General features: G+C 44.3%; 1 protein-coding gene across 11 annotated transcripts in view; it reads right to left on the reverse strand.

The window, feature by feature from the left end:
- DLGAP2 (DLG associated protein 2) overlaps positions 1–15,688 on the reverse strand; it is a 395,404-nt gene that overhangs the window by 8,662 nt on the left and 371,054 nt on the right. For all 11 annotated transcript variants that reach the window (XM_083730087.1, XM_083730088.1, XM_083730083.1 and 8 more), the window contains one exon: positions 6,521–6,612. In XM_083730087.1, coding sequence (XP_083586213.1) covers positions 6,521–6,612 — 92 coding nt within the window. The remainder of the gene's footprint in view (positions 1–6,520; positions 6,613–15,688) is intronic.

Genomic DNA, 15,688 nt, shown 5'->3' on the forward strand with positions numbered 1-15,688 from the left:
GGTTTTCCATTCCACCCTAATTTAAGGTGGTGATTTTTTACTTCCTTAGTGATTCCGCTGGAAACAGTGAGTTTGCGTTCTGCATAACTGCCAATGTCGCTCTTTCGTTGAACAGCTCTTGCTTTACATTCTCTGGGCCACAAGGGGGCTGCCTCCTGCCACCGAAACGTATATATAAATTGATAATGTGCAATGCTCCACACTAATAACATCTGCCCAAAATGCATAACACTGGAGATACTTCGTCTTGAGGCACCCTTAAATTTGATCTTATCCAGAAACTCGTCTTTCCGAAAACAACAACACAGAAATGCAGCTTGAAATAAATTGATCTACATCCAGAGGGAAAATAGCTAACAAAAAGGGCATGGATGATGTTTGCACTTCTGTATTGGTCTATAACTGCATTGCCTTGAGCTGTGATCTCATTAGAATTCAGAAGGCTAGTAACATCCATCTCTGGTAGGTACCTACATGAAGAAAAACCCTGGTTTCTGCAAAGGAGAATCTAATATGTAACTGCACACACACACACACACACACACCCACACACACACCCACCCACCCTTTGTTTGTGTATATCTGACTACACTATTAAGAATAATGCACCAAATTCACTTTTGAAATTACTTAAGGCGGCACTCCTGGCCTAAACATAAATCAAATGAGAATATCGCCTATCTTGCAGTTAGGTGGGTTAAGATGAATGATTTTGCCACCGCACAGCAATTTTAGAAATGCAGTGCAATGGAATCCACAGACGACAAGATCATATCAAGGCACTATGTCTGCAATTGACTCCAAAGCTATCCCTCTTTCGGGAAGTTTTTTAAAAATCTGGCTTGCAGAAGCATAACAGTCTTAGGGCGGATCTGCACCTTTTTTTTTAATGTTACGGAAGGGTTAAGGAACGATAACGCTGATAGACACACAACGTCCTACTTTTTACGTTCATAATGCGTTATTACCTTGTCTTTTTTTATAGTTTTATGCTGCTATATCGGTGAAACATTGCTCATATGTCGTGTTTAACTTTTTTTTACTGCATTCAAGCTCTAAATATTCGTTCATTCATTCAGTATCTACTTTGAACTTCAAAAAAGGGTTTTATTCCCAGGATAGTTTACAATTATCATTATCCATTTTTTTTAAAAAGGTATGAAAAATAAGTAAGTAAGTAAGTAAGTAAGTAAGTAAGTAAGTAAGTAAGCAACAGTAACAGTAACAGTAACAGTAACAACCCCCTGGTCCCAGCTGTGTTAAAAAGTCAAGTTCTGAGAGACTAAAACTATTATTTAAAAAAAACAACACACCCTGGGAAAACCTGGGAAATGTTTTCTTTTTGGGTGCAAAAAATGAACAACATTGTGGCTGGTAATGGCAGGTGGCAACCCCTCTTCCTCTCACCTGTGCCACTACAGTATACACCTGGATGGAGCTGTGGTTGGGCAGGGTGTTGGAAAGGTTGAGGCTGCATAGAAGTACTGCCCAAGCCAATTTGGTACTCCCATGGGTGCATCTGTCCCCACTGCTCATTCCACGCAAGATGCAGCAATGGTGGCGATGGAGGGGCTACTCTGCATCTCCATCCCATGGCCCCTGCTGCAAGGAAGGAGCCAGGCAGACACCATTGAGGAGAGCATTCTACAGGTAGGACACCACCATTAAAAATGACCCACCTCACCTCAGGCAGCACCTTTGGTAGGAGGGCCTACCAAAGAAGACTGGCTGATGTGGGGGAAGCTAATTCTGGTACCATTGCCCACTGCTCTGAAGGGAAGTGTCAGCATTTTGAGTCGAGCCTAGAGATAGAACAGGAAGTGGGGCAGCTGCTCGCTGTTGAGACTCAGCCCTGAGATTACAGGGCTGATAGGTCAATTTGTGGAAGTGTTCAACTTGGAAACTGAAATCCATTGGCCACTTGCTTTGCCCTTACTTCATCTCATGCTCGTGGTGCTGTTACAAAAGCATTACAGTGGTACCTCGGGTTACAGACGCTTCAGGTTACCGACGCTTCAGGTTACAGACTCTGCTAATCCAGAAATAGTACCTTGGGTTAAGCACTTCAGGATGACAACAGAAATCGCGCAGCAGTGGGAGGCCCCATTAGCTAAAGTGGTACCTCAGGTTAAGAACTGTTTCAGGTTAAGAACGAACCTCCAGAACGAATTAAGTTCTTAACCCAAGGTACCACTGTAGTGATGTTCAGCTGCCCTCCTAGTGAGACTCATCCCAGTTGCTCTGATTCTGTATGGCATTTCTGAAGCCAGGAAATATGAAACGTGCCAAGTCTGCAATTGATTTGTGCTCCATTCATAAAACAGTCCTCCCTCCCTCCCTTCCCTCCCTCTCACAGCCACTCACCACATACCTTCCTGCGGGGGGGAAAAAAGATTTGGAAGAACCTGCCACATTCTGGCAAGCTCGGTTGCTACGGTGTGTTTCTGAGGGCTGAACCTCATGTGATGTTAATTGCATGAGAGGAGCCCTTAAGGAATGTATTTGCTGTAGTTAAGATGCAAATCAACAATCATAGCTCCCTATTTACATTTTTTTTTTTAAAAAAAAAGTGCACATGAAATGCATTCACTCAATTAACATCAAGTCTGTTTTCTCCTTGGCTCTTCTTTTCCCACTCTAGAAACTGCTGGCTTTTTATTTATTTATTAAGAGAATGTTTATTTTTATTTCTGTCCTGCACCATCAGAAGAGATGCTGCTGGACTTCAGTTTCCATCACACCTGGACACACCTGGATGGGGGTCAGAGTCCAATAATATCTGGAGAGACCCAGCTTCCTCACCTTGGTGTTAAGCTTCAGACCAGCAGAAAAAAAGGGGGGGGGGAGAGCGGTGGATGAAACAGACAAGGCCCTGTCTCTGGAAAGCTGTTTCATCCACCGCTCTTTCCCCCCTAATGGGGCCTCCTGCTGCTGCCGCACCGCCGGAGCACAATTTCTGTTCTCATCCTGAAGCAAAGTTCTTAACCTGAAGCACTATTTCTGGGTTAGTGGTGTCTGTAACCTGAAGCGTATGTAACCTGAAGCGTATGTAACCTGAGGTACCACTGTAAAACAAATAAATGGGACTGCAGGACAAGTAGCTACAGAATGCTAAAATGTGGTTGCACGCCCAGCCGCAGAGCCCCACAACCTAACCACTGAATGGTAAATGAATGGTCATGACAACAGTCTGGGATTTAAAATGGCCACAACTTTATTGATTTCAGATGTAGGAAGCCTTGGCCTATGCACTGGCCGTGTATCCTCTCAGCCTCCGGGGGAGTGAGGCATGACAGGGTCTATTTGGGGGTGGAACAATCGCAAAACGCAGGTTTACGCAAATGGCCACCTAATGCTAAGGGAAGCTCTATGGCCCACTAGCCCTACGCACTTGGCTCTTTGGACAGAGACTTCTCTCCAGACCCCTCTCACTGGGTATTCTGTTAACGCCGCCACAGGGAATGGGGGGTCGGGAAGTCACCACTTCATGACACCCCAATTGGATGAAAGACTATAGGATTCCGCCCAAGGCTTTAACCGCCAAAGTTGTTACTAGTGCTATGGGGAAGGCGAAACCTGCAGAGCGGGGAAAATTCCTTCCCAACCCTGAATACAACACCTGTCAAGAGACCATAGCAAAGCCCACCTAGCTGAAAAGGAATGGTTAAAGCAAACAAATGGAACTGGAGGACAAATAGCGATGGGATGCTAAAATGTAGATCCAAGCTTCTCCATATGACAGTTCTGAAGGATGGGTAGGTGCAACTCCCAGGTGATCTCACTGTTACAAATTAAGGATCACAAATTACTTGAAAAGCGGATGGCGTTTTGATCATCAATAAGTACTTTCAGGAAATTCCAGGGCTCCACATGCAACGAGGAAATGTGTAACAGACAGCATTATAGTAATGTTTCCGTCGGCAGTGATCAAAAGCAGCGACTCTTCTGAAAGTGTTAATGGAGGCGTCGATTACAAGGACGCCGCCTAAGAAGCGAAAGCCTTGGCATAAATATAGGCAGGGCTGGTGCTCTAATGTGGCACGGTGAGGTGCAGGCTTTGAGCCTGGTAGATCACTAAGGGCAGCAGATTGTGCTTCCTACTCCTGACTGCTGCCACCAGGCAAGTAATCAGGCGCCCGGTGCGAGGCCAAAAATTGGTGCCCCCAAATGGCGCTTCTCAAATATGGATCTCCTCAATATGGATCTCCCTTCAGCTCTGTGCCCTGTGCCCACATCATCCTAAATCTGGTGCTGCTGCTATAGCCACTGCCATGTTCAGCATTCAGCCAACTGTGGCTGCTACGAAAGCAAGGGTGTCCACCATAGCTGCTGTTGCTGCACACTCACCAACTCATTGACTGGGCATGGACCAATGTCTTCACTGGCATGGCAGCAGAGCCCACGTCTCCTTGCTCGGAGGACAGAGTCCTACCTCAGAGCGAGGCACTGTGGTTGAGGTAACCAAGGAGAGCGCTTGTGTTGCTGCAGTTTTGCCGTGGCAGTGGCAGACGGCGACAAACATTTCAAAGTCTCTGCTAAACAGATAATTTAACAGTATTTGACACCACCGCTGTGATGTGGCAGTGGCATGGGGGTTCCTGGAGGCCATCTCAGTTGCAAAGAGGAAAGGGCCTTTCTGCAGATTGTAACATTGTGTGGCAAGGGTGGCCTTGGATTGGTAGAGGCCAAGGAAAAAAGGAGGCGGAGCAAGAACAAGACAGCCCTAGGCAGGGAGGAAGAGGAGCAGGTAAGGAGAGGAAAAGGACATAGAACCGTAGAATTGTAGAGTTGGAAGGGACCAGGAGAGACACCTAGTGGTGCCTCCCAACTCTACAATTCAATGATTCTATGAAGCTCCTGCAATGCATGCATGAATGAGTGAATGAATGAAACTTTATTTGCATCAGCCGTCGGCCATAGCAAAAAAAGAGCCTTGCGATATACACAGAACAAAGTAAAAGTCAGTTGTATAAAACACAGTCCTGAATCAGGAGTCAAATAGTGGACCTTATTCTGATTGAACCAGCTAGAAACCTTGCAACCTTTGCAGCCATCTGCTCCTCTTGATCTGCCAGGAGAAACGACACTGGGGCAGTGGTTGGGCAACCCGGAATGATCAATAAAATAGCATGAATCTTTTGCCCAATGTGGGGCTTGAACCCACAGCCCTGAGATTAAGAGTCTCATACTCTACTAACTGAGCTATGCCTCAGAGCTTGAATAGGTAAGGTAGGCAGCATCAACTAAAACCTGTTCACACATGAGTTGTGTGAACAGATACACTTTCTCCTAAGGCAAAACTGCCATTAGATGCAGCCTTTAGTGTTGCATGGGATTGGGGTTCTGTCCCCCCCCATATACATAATGTGACCTTCAGAGAACTGAAAGCGTAAAGCTGCTCATTCGAGACTTTAGGGGAATGTGGGCAATGAAAAAAAGGACCAGCATGGTCCTTAATCAGCTCACAAACCAAGGCATATGGGTGAGAAACTGCAGCTCAGAGCTCTTCCAGCCGGCATGTTTTTCAAAACCCTGGTTGTTTTAACCAAGTCTCAAACAGAACGAATGCCTTGTCATGTCAGAAAAGGTTATGCTGCAAATATTGCAGAATGATTGATTAAAGTAAGACAGATTTATAGGTCACATCCTCTAATGGCAACAGAAGCATTCATTTAATTCTCTTGTAATAGGGTAAGGATATGTAACAGGAAGCCCTGTCCTTTACCGGCAATGCATCCTGGCAGAAGTTTCCTTCACAGCTAATTTAGGTCTGTAGCAGAGAAACAGGAGTGACAGGAAAAGGTACCTCAAGGAAGAAGCGCCAGCTATCCGGGCAGGTTTTGTGCCGCAGTCCTTGCTTTGAACTACGCTGCCCAGGTTGATTCTGATAGCCTTTCGCCTGCCCCTAAGACTAGCAGCTCCTGCCAACCTAGCAGTTCGAAAGCACATCGAAGTGAAAGTAGATAAATAGGTACCGCTCTGGCGGGAAGGGAAACGGCATTTCCGTGTGCTGCTCTGGTTTCGCCAGAAGCAGCTTAGTCATGCTGGCCACATGACCCAGAAAAACTGTCTGCGGACAAATGTTGGCTCCCTCGGCCAGTAAAGCGAGATGAGCGCTGCAACGCCAGAGTCTTTCACGACTGGACTTAACTGTCAGGGGTCCCTTTACCATTACCTTTAAGGAAAAGCATTCCAGGATCAAATCAGAAACTGGGACAGTTTCTGTAAATCCGGGACTGTCCCTGGAAAATAGGGACACTTGCATAGGGTCTACGCTTGAAGCACTTGTTTCAAACGCATCATGATTTAATTGCATACGACTCTTTCTTCTGGAATTTTGTGTGTATGTCTCTCAAGCGACAAGCCAGGTGTCCTTGGAGGAATGAAACTTTCAAAAGCGCACTGTGAAATATTAACTTGGGGAGATACTCCACCTATGGCTTAAGAAGATGATAGCAGACAAGGTAGAAGAGGAAGTAGAGTCACATCTGCTGAGCAATGTTTAAGAATGTTGACTTACCAGATTCTGTTGACATAGCCAATAGAATTGCTGGAATTTCTGAGACATGAGGAGCTGAGCACTTCCCACGGCGCTCCGGATCTTACCTAGAACTGAACAGGCAAGGTGGTTACCTTTAGCATGGGTTTGAAGCAAAAACAAAACAAGGCACCAATACTTTTGTGTTAACAAAAATATTAAGCTGGAAAATCCTGTCATTGAGAACTTTTCTTCTTAAACCCTGTTCAAGGAAGATAGAAACCCAGAGGTCCTATTGTAACTGTTGCATTTATTTTGTCAAAATCTTAAAGAGGAATTGTCCTGGGGATGGTGGGGAGGGGGCAAGGAAATGAAATTATTTTCTCCATTGGTAAAAAATATAGTGAAATCACACTAGCAAGGTTGGGTAAGGTTGTTTTTTTTTTGTTGCTAGATATTGGTTTGATTTTTGCACTAGGTGAATTGCTATCCTTTGAAGAAGAAGAAAAAGAAGAGTTTGGATTTGATATCCCGCCTTTCGCTCCCTTTAAGGAGTCTCAAAGCGGCTAACATTCTCCTTTCCCTTCCTCCCCCACAACAAACACTCTGTGAGGTGAGTGGGGTGAGAGACTTCAAAGAAGTGTGACTGGCCCAAGGTCACCCAGCAGCTGCATGTGGAGGAGCGGAGACACGAACCCGGTTCCCCCAGATTACAAGACTACTGCTCTTAACCACTACACCACGCTGGCTCTCACTCATCTTCTTACAGAGGATCCGCAGGCAGTGGCAGCTGATGCCCAATGGACTTGGTGGGACTGCTAGGAGGTCACAGAGGCATGGCAAATGAGAAGTCACAGAGGTCTGGCCAAGTTCTTCTGCTTATCCCCCTTGCACAGATACACTTAAGCATCACAGTTGCTTATTTGCTGGGAGAAGAGTGAGTGTGGGTGTTCACCTGTTCTAGTTCTCTCCCGCCTTCCACCTTTGCAAATAAACAGTGTACACTGTATGTACCTCGGGTTACATACGCTTCTGGATACATACGCTTCAGGTTACAGACTCTGCTAACCCAGAAATAGTACCTCGGGTTAAGAACTTTGCTTCAGGATGAAAACAGAAATCGTGCAGCAGCGGCGCAGCAGCAGCAGGAGGTCCCATTAGCTAAAGTGGTGCTTCAAGTTAAGAATGGTTTCAGGTTAAGAACGGACCTCCGGAACGAATTAAGTACTTAACCTGAGGTACCACTGTACTTTTCAGTTTTAACAATACTTAGCACCTACTTTGGTTCAGAAGAGGGTCACTGATGTCCCCATTTCTAAATGGGGTTCATGCCACAATAATGGTTCACCACTCAGAAGTAAGCCCCACTGAGCGCCAATGGAGATTGTTCCCTGGTTAGCATGAACAGGATTGAAACCTGAATAGGTTGGTCTTAAATGTGCCACAAGGGACAAGGGAGCCCATAACTGACATGCTTAACTGGCATTGTAATTAGCTAAGAAGTTGCAAGGTATCCCATTAATAAGGACGAAGGGTGAGATCCAACGGCACTTTCCACATTCACAAATTATAATGTTGTAGTTGCTGCCTGATTTGATGTTTTTAAGAGTGAATTTGTAGCTGATTGCACCTTTGGTCAAATGTCACTGTTATTAGGAGAGTGAATTCAGGGTTTACATTTCCACACTAATGGCAGGTTCAAACTCAAAGTGCTAGAAAAGCCTTAAAGGGCTCAGGACTGCAATACCTCAAGGACTGCCTCTCTCCATATGAACCTGATCAGGCCCTGAGATCATTCTCTGAGGCCCTTCTTTGTGTGTCTCCTCCATGAGACGTGTGGCAATATGAGAACAGGTTATGAACATGCAGGGATAGCCATTTAAAAACTTTATTATTTATTAATTAGTTGGTTGCCTGGTATTCCAGAATTCTGATTTGGGGAAGTATAGATTGGAAGAAGAGATATGTGTCTGCCTGAGGTATGACGAACGTGGTTACAGTGAGGAAATTTTGTCTGCAGCTAATGGTTGCTGCTATGAGCTTATAGCTCTCTTCTGAACTGAGCTCGTAAACTGGCAGCTTTCACTGGTTGGAGCAAAGTGGCACAAAACAGATGTCTCCCAAACCATACCTACCGACTCACTAGCCACACAAACAGAAATATTGTGGGGCCATTTCAGATCTTTCACAAGAGTTGGATCTTTTGCAATAGTAGAATCAGTGGGGTTTTGAGTACAGTATTCCAATGAATAGTAACTGAATAATGATGGTGTTATGTGGCAGTGCGCACACACAAATTAAGAAAATCAGCAACTATGCCACTATAAATTGTAAGTGTAGAAAGGTTCTCAGAGGCAATCCACTGAAATCATTAACATTGGATCTCACCCTAACTTACAACATGTTCAGCAAAGCAAATAAGCTTCATTTTTGGGGTCTTTATTAGAAATGATTACACTCTGTTCTGGAATCCAAGGTGAATTTTGAAAACTCAGCACATGTTTTTGCATGTGTAAGTCAGTTGCTGCTAAGTGCCCTTGAAATAAATGAGACTTATAAAGTATGAATAGCTAATAATAATAATAATAATAATAATAATAATAATAATTTATTTATATCCCGCCCTCCCCAGCCGAAGCCGGGCTCAGGGCGGCTAACAACACTAAAACAGTACAACATTATAAAACATTATAAAAATGAATTAAAATCAAAATTAATGGCAACCATAAACTAAAGTCTTGTAAAGATTGCCAAAGGAGGGAGTCAGGCTGCGCCCTGACCAAAGGCCAGGTGGAACAGCTCTGTCTTGCAGGCCCTGCGGAAAGATGTCAAGTCCTGCAGGGCCCTTGTCTCTTGTGACAGAGCGTTCCACCAGGTTGGAGCCGCAGCCGAAAAAGCTCCCACTACATTGTTCTTAACATTACTTGGAATGCCAATCCCACTGTTTTCAGTAGAGATTACTCCCAAGTAAGTGTGTGCGAGATTTTTAAGCCATGACTAATGTTTGTTGGATTTTACCTACATGGTGTGAGTTTCCTTATGGAAACTGCAGAATACATAAAGGCCTCGTGAACAAATAAATACATGTATTTAAAAAGTGGCTGACAGACAAGCTTGCTGAATCCTAACACTCTGAATTTGGGTTGGTTCATTGCTTATTTCAACTCAATGATGTTGACACAGGGAAAGGCTGCTTCGTTTGTGATGACTTACAGGCTCAGCCATTTACCCTTGCTTAATTTCATTAACTTGAAAGGTGTAGGATTGCAGCCATAATCACCAATGTTTTGGTTTTTTTAATTAAAATATTGCTTGGTGAAATGTGTTAGCATTTGACCCAGCTTAATGAACAGAATGAGGAGAAATTAGCTGAAGAGGAAGGAAATGGAAGAAGAGGATGGAAGGGAAGGTGCTAAAATAGCAGATGGATTATTATAACACATATTGCTTTTGCTTTTTTTTTTTTTTAGTTACTTAAAACTGTTGAGTTAAATAAATATCCCCAAGTGGGGATTCATTAATGGACATTGATTTCTGCTTTCTTGTGTGTAAACATAGTTTATTCTGGCTTCCAAGCAGCCTCGTCCTGAAAACACAGGATGAGCTTAAAGCAAGCATTACAAACATGTCAGTCGCATTGAAAGTTTAAGGAGAGTTAATCCAGTCAACAGAGGTATCTCTCTCTCTCTGTTTTGAATAAAACACAGACATAGGTCCCTTCAAGTACACTAGGAACTTTACTATCAGGAATTATCATGCCTCGGTCATGACAATCTGCCACAAATAGTCCATTTCATTGATTCTCTCCCCTCTACGCAATTACTATGGCACCAAGTGGGGAGAAACCCATTATCCATATTCCCAGTACATCCCTTTGGCTGTCCCTGCAGCCATCTCCCCATGTATTGGGGGTTGAATGTCTGCAATGGGGGTTCTCCTCTACTTGAGTAGGCTCCAAGTGTGACACAGAACCCTGATTTTTCAAGCTATTATTTGCTGCAGCTGCTTCTTTTGCTAATACTTCAAGCAGTGGTGGAGCTGCAGTCAAAGGAGCCCAGTGGCATTTCGATTAGCCACAGAACGATCCAATAGGAATGAGTCTATAGCATGATCCTGGGGGGCAAATGATGCCTGCTCCCACTGGCCAGTAGGGAAGGAATTCAGTCCACTTCACATTTACGGGCAAATCTACTGAATTCACACTTTCCGAGACAATTTGAGAATCAAAATACAGTCATCCCTTGATCTGAATTTTGCAATGTGGTTCTACATCCAAGTAATGTGCACAGGAGAACTGTGCATAACAATTCATATGTTGGTGAAAATAAGTGCACAAAATGCATTTTGTTAGGGGGAATTGATTTGTAAAAGGTGCAAATGCATCGAAATTGCAAACAGAGGTGTGTAAGTTAGCAGACCTGCATGCTGAAATGCTGCTGAATTATCAGAAGGCTTTGGCAATTTTGTTTTAAATCACACATAGATTTGGAAATGTGAGCAACTGAATGTAGGGGTGAAAAAAATGGAAGGAAAACAACACTGATAAATTTGAACATGCCTACGAGCCAATGAGGGCAACTATCTCTCTCCCTGGGAACAATGGAACATCATGGCATAGGATGCCTTTGCAGAACACAAAAAAACGAACTACTGCTCACTGTGACTGTGCAGCAGCTACACTCCTCCCTGGTCTACTTTTACTCCTGCACCACACTTTGCAGATTGTCTGACCCCAGGCTTGTGGCTAAGCTCTCTCCTTGCAAACCACAAACTCAAGCCAAGAGCAAACTGTACACTATGAACCAGACCATACAAAGTAGGCCCCAAAGCTGAACCAATGGAATTCATCACAACAGATTACATGGGTACACATAACTGGACACACCACAGAGTGGCAGTCATATTTTAGGCTGGTAGCTGGAAAGAATGGTGCGGCAGTTGGAAAGGATAGTGGAGTCAGACCAAAGGATTATTTTTCTTGACTGGTATTATGAATGAAGAGAACTTGGCTCAAGAATAAAGAAAGTGGATCCTCAAGCAGTAGAGCTACTTTTCGGCCACCCTGAAGTGTTGTTTCCATTAGGATGTTCCAAGGGAAACACCTGAGGGCCGCCTTGACTACAACTCTGCCACTGCTTCACGTGGCAGCAAACTTCTTTTTTCTTTCTTTTTTTTTTAAATGGGGAGTGGGGAAAGGCCCAAACCCTCTTCTAAAAGTAAAGGCAAAGGGACCCCTGACCATTAGGTCCAGTTGTGGACGACTCTGGGGTTGTGGTGCTCATCTCTCTTTATTGGCCGAGGGAGCTAGCATTTTTCCACAGACAGCTTCCAGGTCATGTGACCAGCATGACTAAGCTGCTTTCTTGCAAACCAGATCAGCACACGGAAACACCGTTTACCTTCCCGCCAGAGCAGTACCTATTTATCTACTTGCACTTTGATGTGCTTTCGAACTGCTAGATTGGCAGGAGGAGGCACCGAGCAACAGGAGCTCACCCCGTCGTGGGGATTTGAACCACCGACCTTCTGATCGGCAAGTCGTAGGCTCTGTGGTTTAACCCACAGCGCCACCCACATCCCTCGTAAACCCTCTGCTACCTCATATTAAACAATGGTGAGTTTCCACATAAAAAGATAATGGATGCTAGACAGCTCCTAAAGATTGCCCCAGACTTTGGGGTGCCTTTTCAATCTGCCCACATAAATCAACAATGAAAGTCTGGGATGAATTGTCCATGCCAGCTTTTGTTGTAGCAGGCATTTTGAACTGTACCTGGAGTTTGGGGGCGGGGAGTGGAGCTGCTTGAAAACTGGTCAGATATGCCCTGAGCGGCCAGTTTCAGTCAGCCATCAATCTTGTTGCTGCATCTCGAGAGTAATGAGAACCTCAGTGACTTCAGTTGGATGGGAGCGAATTCCAATCAAGGTATAAATGCATTGCGGATCTTGTTGTATGGGAGGGCCATATTGTCAGAAGTAGAGCACACTGAGACCAGCTGAGAATGCCCATTTTAAAATGAGCTAAGCACTGATGTTAGCTGATGGCACTGATGTTAGCTCTTCACATTTCAGAGACTGGTTAAAGTGACAGGGCAGGGGAGGGAACAGACTGAAATCTATATCTAAGTCTTGCAGGCTGCTTTTTAAATTTCACTTTGAGAGATTCCTTGTCTGTTCAAGCAATTGAGACACTACCTGGGTAACAAACGGCTCACAGAATGAATCACGCTTTATGCCTAGGATGCTTGAGGAATTGGATTTCTCTGAATTCTGATAGAACTGACCTGCTGTAAAATGTGCAGATTGAAATGGATGGTATCCAATGTTAGTCATATTCAGAGTAGATCCATTTAAATAAATAAACTTTAGTAACTCAAGCCCGTTTATTTCAATGGGTTTAATCTGAGTTTGACCGTATTGGATATCACACAATGTAATCATTCTTCAAATTTTGTATTTCTCCAAATTTCGCGATTCAGTTCTCAACTATAAAAACAAAAGTACCAAAATGCATTAAAATGTGTATTTTAGGATAAAATACATGTAGAAATTTGTATAGTGAGATAAACTATGATGCTTAACAGAATTCTGACATTTTAGCTTTATGTTCTAATTGATTTTCTGTTATTGTTTTCTAAAGTATCTCCGTTGTAGAAGTGGGTTCTTAAGATATATTAGATTTAAATTCACTGATGGATCTGACTAATTTAAAAAGAGAATTTATTAAATAAATCTCCTTTAGTAAAGTAAAAGCACACACAAACACACTGAAAATCCTGCCTCAGTTTTATTGATAGCTATCATAAAGATATGTATTGGTCAGGTTTTTCAATTCCAGACCACACATTTTCAGTCTAGCTAAATTAGAAAAATGAATGGCCAAACAACTTATAAAGTGCACTTTGCAAAGTGTGCAGTGTGCTTCTACCCTTTCTATCATGGAAGCACATCAGGTGCCATTGGAGGGGCCAACTTGGGCCCCAGATTATGGGTGCCCAGTGGTGTGTGACATGATGCGATGTCATGATGTCACGTTGTGTTGTAATGACATGATGCCATATCGTGTGTGCCCTAGCAGTGTCTGGGGACCCCAGAAGTCACATCCGAGGCCCCAAAAGGCCTCAGACGTGACTTCTGGGGCTATGTGAGGCACTGGAAGTCACACTGGAGGCCTCAGACACCATTTCTGGTCTCCTCCACGATGTGGGGGTTTTTTGTGGGTGCTCGAGCCCCCAGGGCCCCCTATAGTTGGGGCCAGTGGGTGCCTTATTCCTGACCCAACCACACTCCTGCTTCTTCATGCTGCTGTCACTAAGCTGCTTAAGAAGGCCATATTCCACAGAGCCTGTTTTGTCTGTTTATAGGGGGAAATTAAGGTAATCTATATTCCACCATGCTATTGCTTTAGATCAGAAGAAAGGTAGGCACAAGAACCTAGGCAGGATTGTGCCCACTGGTTCCACTCCCAACCTGTGGAGTTAGGCATACATACAACTGTTCACCCTGACTTCTCAGTCACACAAGAGCTCCATTCAGGCCTTCAAGAACCAAGCTAGAATCACAGCCTTTGCCCTTTCTACCTGTGCTTGCAGTATACATCATGAGAACAGGGCCAAAATGACTGTTAAAAATAGTCATGAAGTTATCTGTCCCTATTATCCATGCTAGCCATTGAAAGTTCTCTAAGCAGTATGCCCCTGGTTTTCAGCCACCCAGGGACAAAGAGCAAATGGTGGCCTGTAAATTTATCAGAGGGACCTGGCAGCTCATTACCAGGTGCAAAAAGTGTACTAGGGCCAAGTGTGTTCTTTGGTCTGATCTAGCAAAGTATGACCTGAGATTGCTGGCTTATACGTATGAATTGTTTCTGCTCTGAGATGGTCACTGGCTCTGCTTGGCACATCCCATTTGGAAACCCACACATTCTAAGCAAAACCCCATAAGATTTATCCTCCAACCTGCCAGTCAAACCTGATACCTCCCTTTGCTGTCTCCTGCAGGCATTTATGGTGGGGCAATCAGAGGAGAAGGAGGAGGAGGAGAGTTTGGACTTGATATCCCGCCTTTCACTCCCTTTAAGGAGTCTCAAAGCGGCTAACATTCTCCTTTCCCTTCCTCCTCCACAACAAACACTCTGTGAGGTAAGTGAGGGGCTGAGAGACTTCAGAGAAGTGTGACTGGCCCAAGGTCACCCAGCAGCTGCATGTGGAGGAGCGGAGACATGAACCCGGTTCCCCAGATTACGAGTCTACCGCTCTTAACCACTACACCACACTGGCTCTCCAGAGGCAGTGTCTTGGGAGCGGGGGAACTGGGAAGACTGTTTTGTCCTCCTCGCTTCTATCAGGTTGATTATTCTGTCCACAGCAAAAGCTGCCTGGCATGTCCAGCTACCCAGGGAATCAGAAGCAAAAACTAAAGCCCAAATGAGTTACACCCTGACGCAGTATACCTGTGAGGCAAACTCCTAGGGTCTGTTTTCAATAGCTTTGCAAACTCCTTGAAACAGCACATTCACAACCAAAAGAGGACTGACTATGCTGCGGGTGTATAAAATCTGGTGATACTTGGACATGAGTGGAGCTTTAGAATCTCACTGCCACTGTGTTTGCTCAAATCTGCATTCACAGGAAGCAGCCTTGCCTTTCAAACCGCATGTCTACTTTGGCTAAACCTTTATTGGTAGGCATAAATCACAGAAGATAAACAGCATAAACGTATTATGCCATCAATATTGTCTGGTTGTATCTTGGAGAAGATCTACTCAGGCTACATTAATATACAGAGATGGACAAGCACTGACACGTTAAATATACAGACTTTCCTGTAAAGCCTACTGGAAGCAGTATTTCACCATAGAAAGTAGTAGCACCTGAATGGTTGCCTTGAGCCAAAACGACTTGCGCTCATCAAGGAGTGTTCATGTCATGTATGTCAATCAAGATGCATTTCAAGCTGTGACAAATCCCAGAGTCTGTCACAGCAAAGGACAATAAAGAGACCACGATAAATCTGTTAGCCTTTAAGGTGCCACAGGACTCTTTGTTATTTCAGGCTGCGATATCACGATGCCCTCTTGAGTGTGCGCTTATCAACCCATGAAGGCGCGAAAGTGTCAGATGGTATGTGATGAAAAACCAGGAGAAAAGAGCTTTTCATCGGGAAGACTCAAACAAGCCCCAAAGCAAGCATAACTTTTTCTCCACACAT

Source organism: Podarcis gaigeae (assembly GCF_964106915.1).
Source record: "Podarcis gaigeae genome assembly, chromosome: 3".
Lineage (NCBI taxonomy): Eukaryota > Metazoa > Chordata > Lepidosauria > Squamata > Lacertidae > Podarcis > Podarcis gaigeae.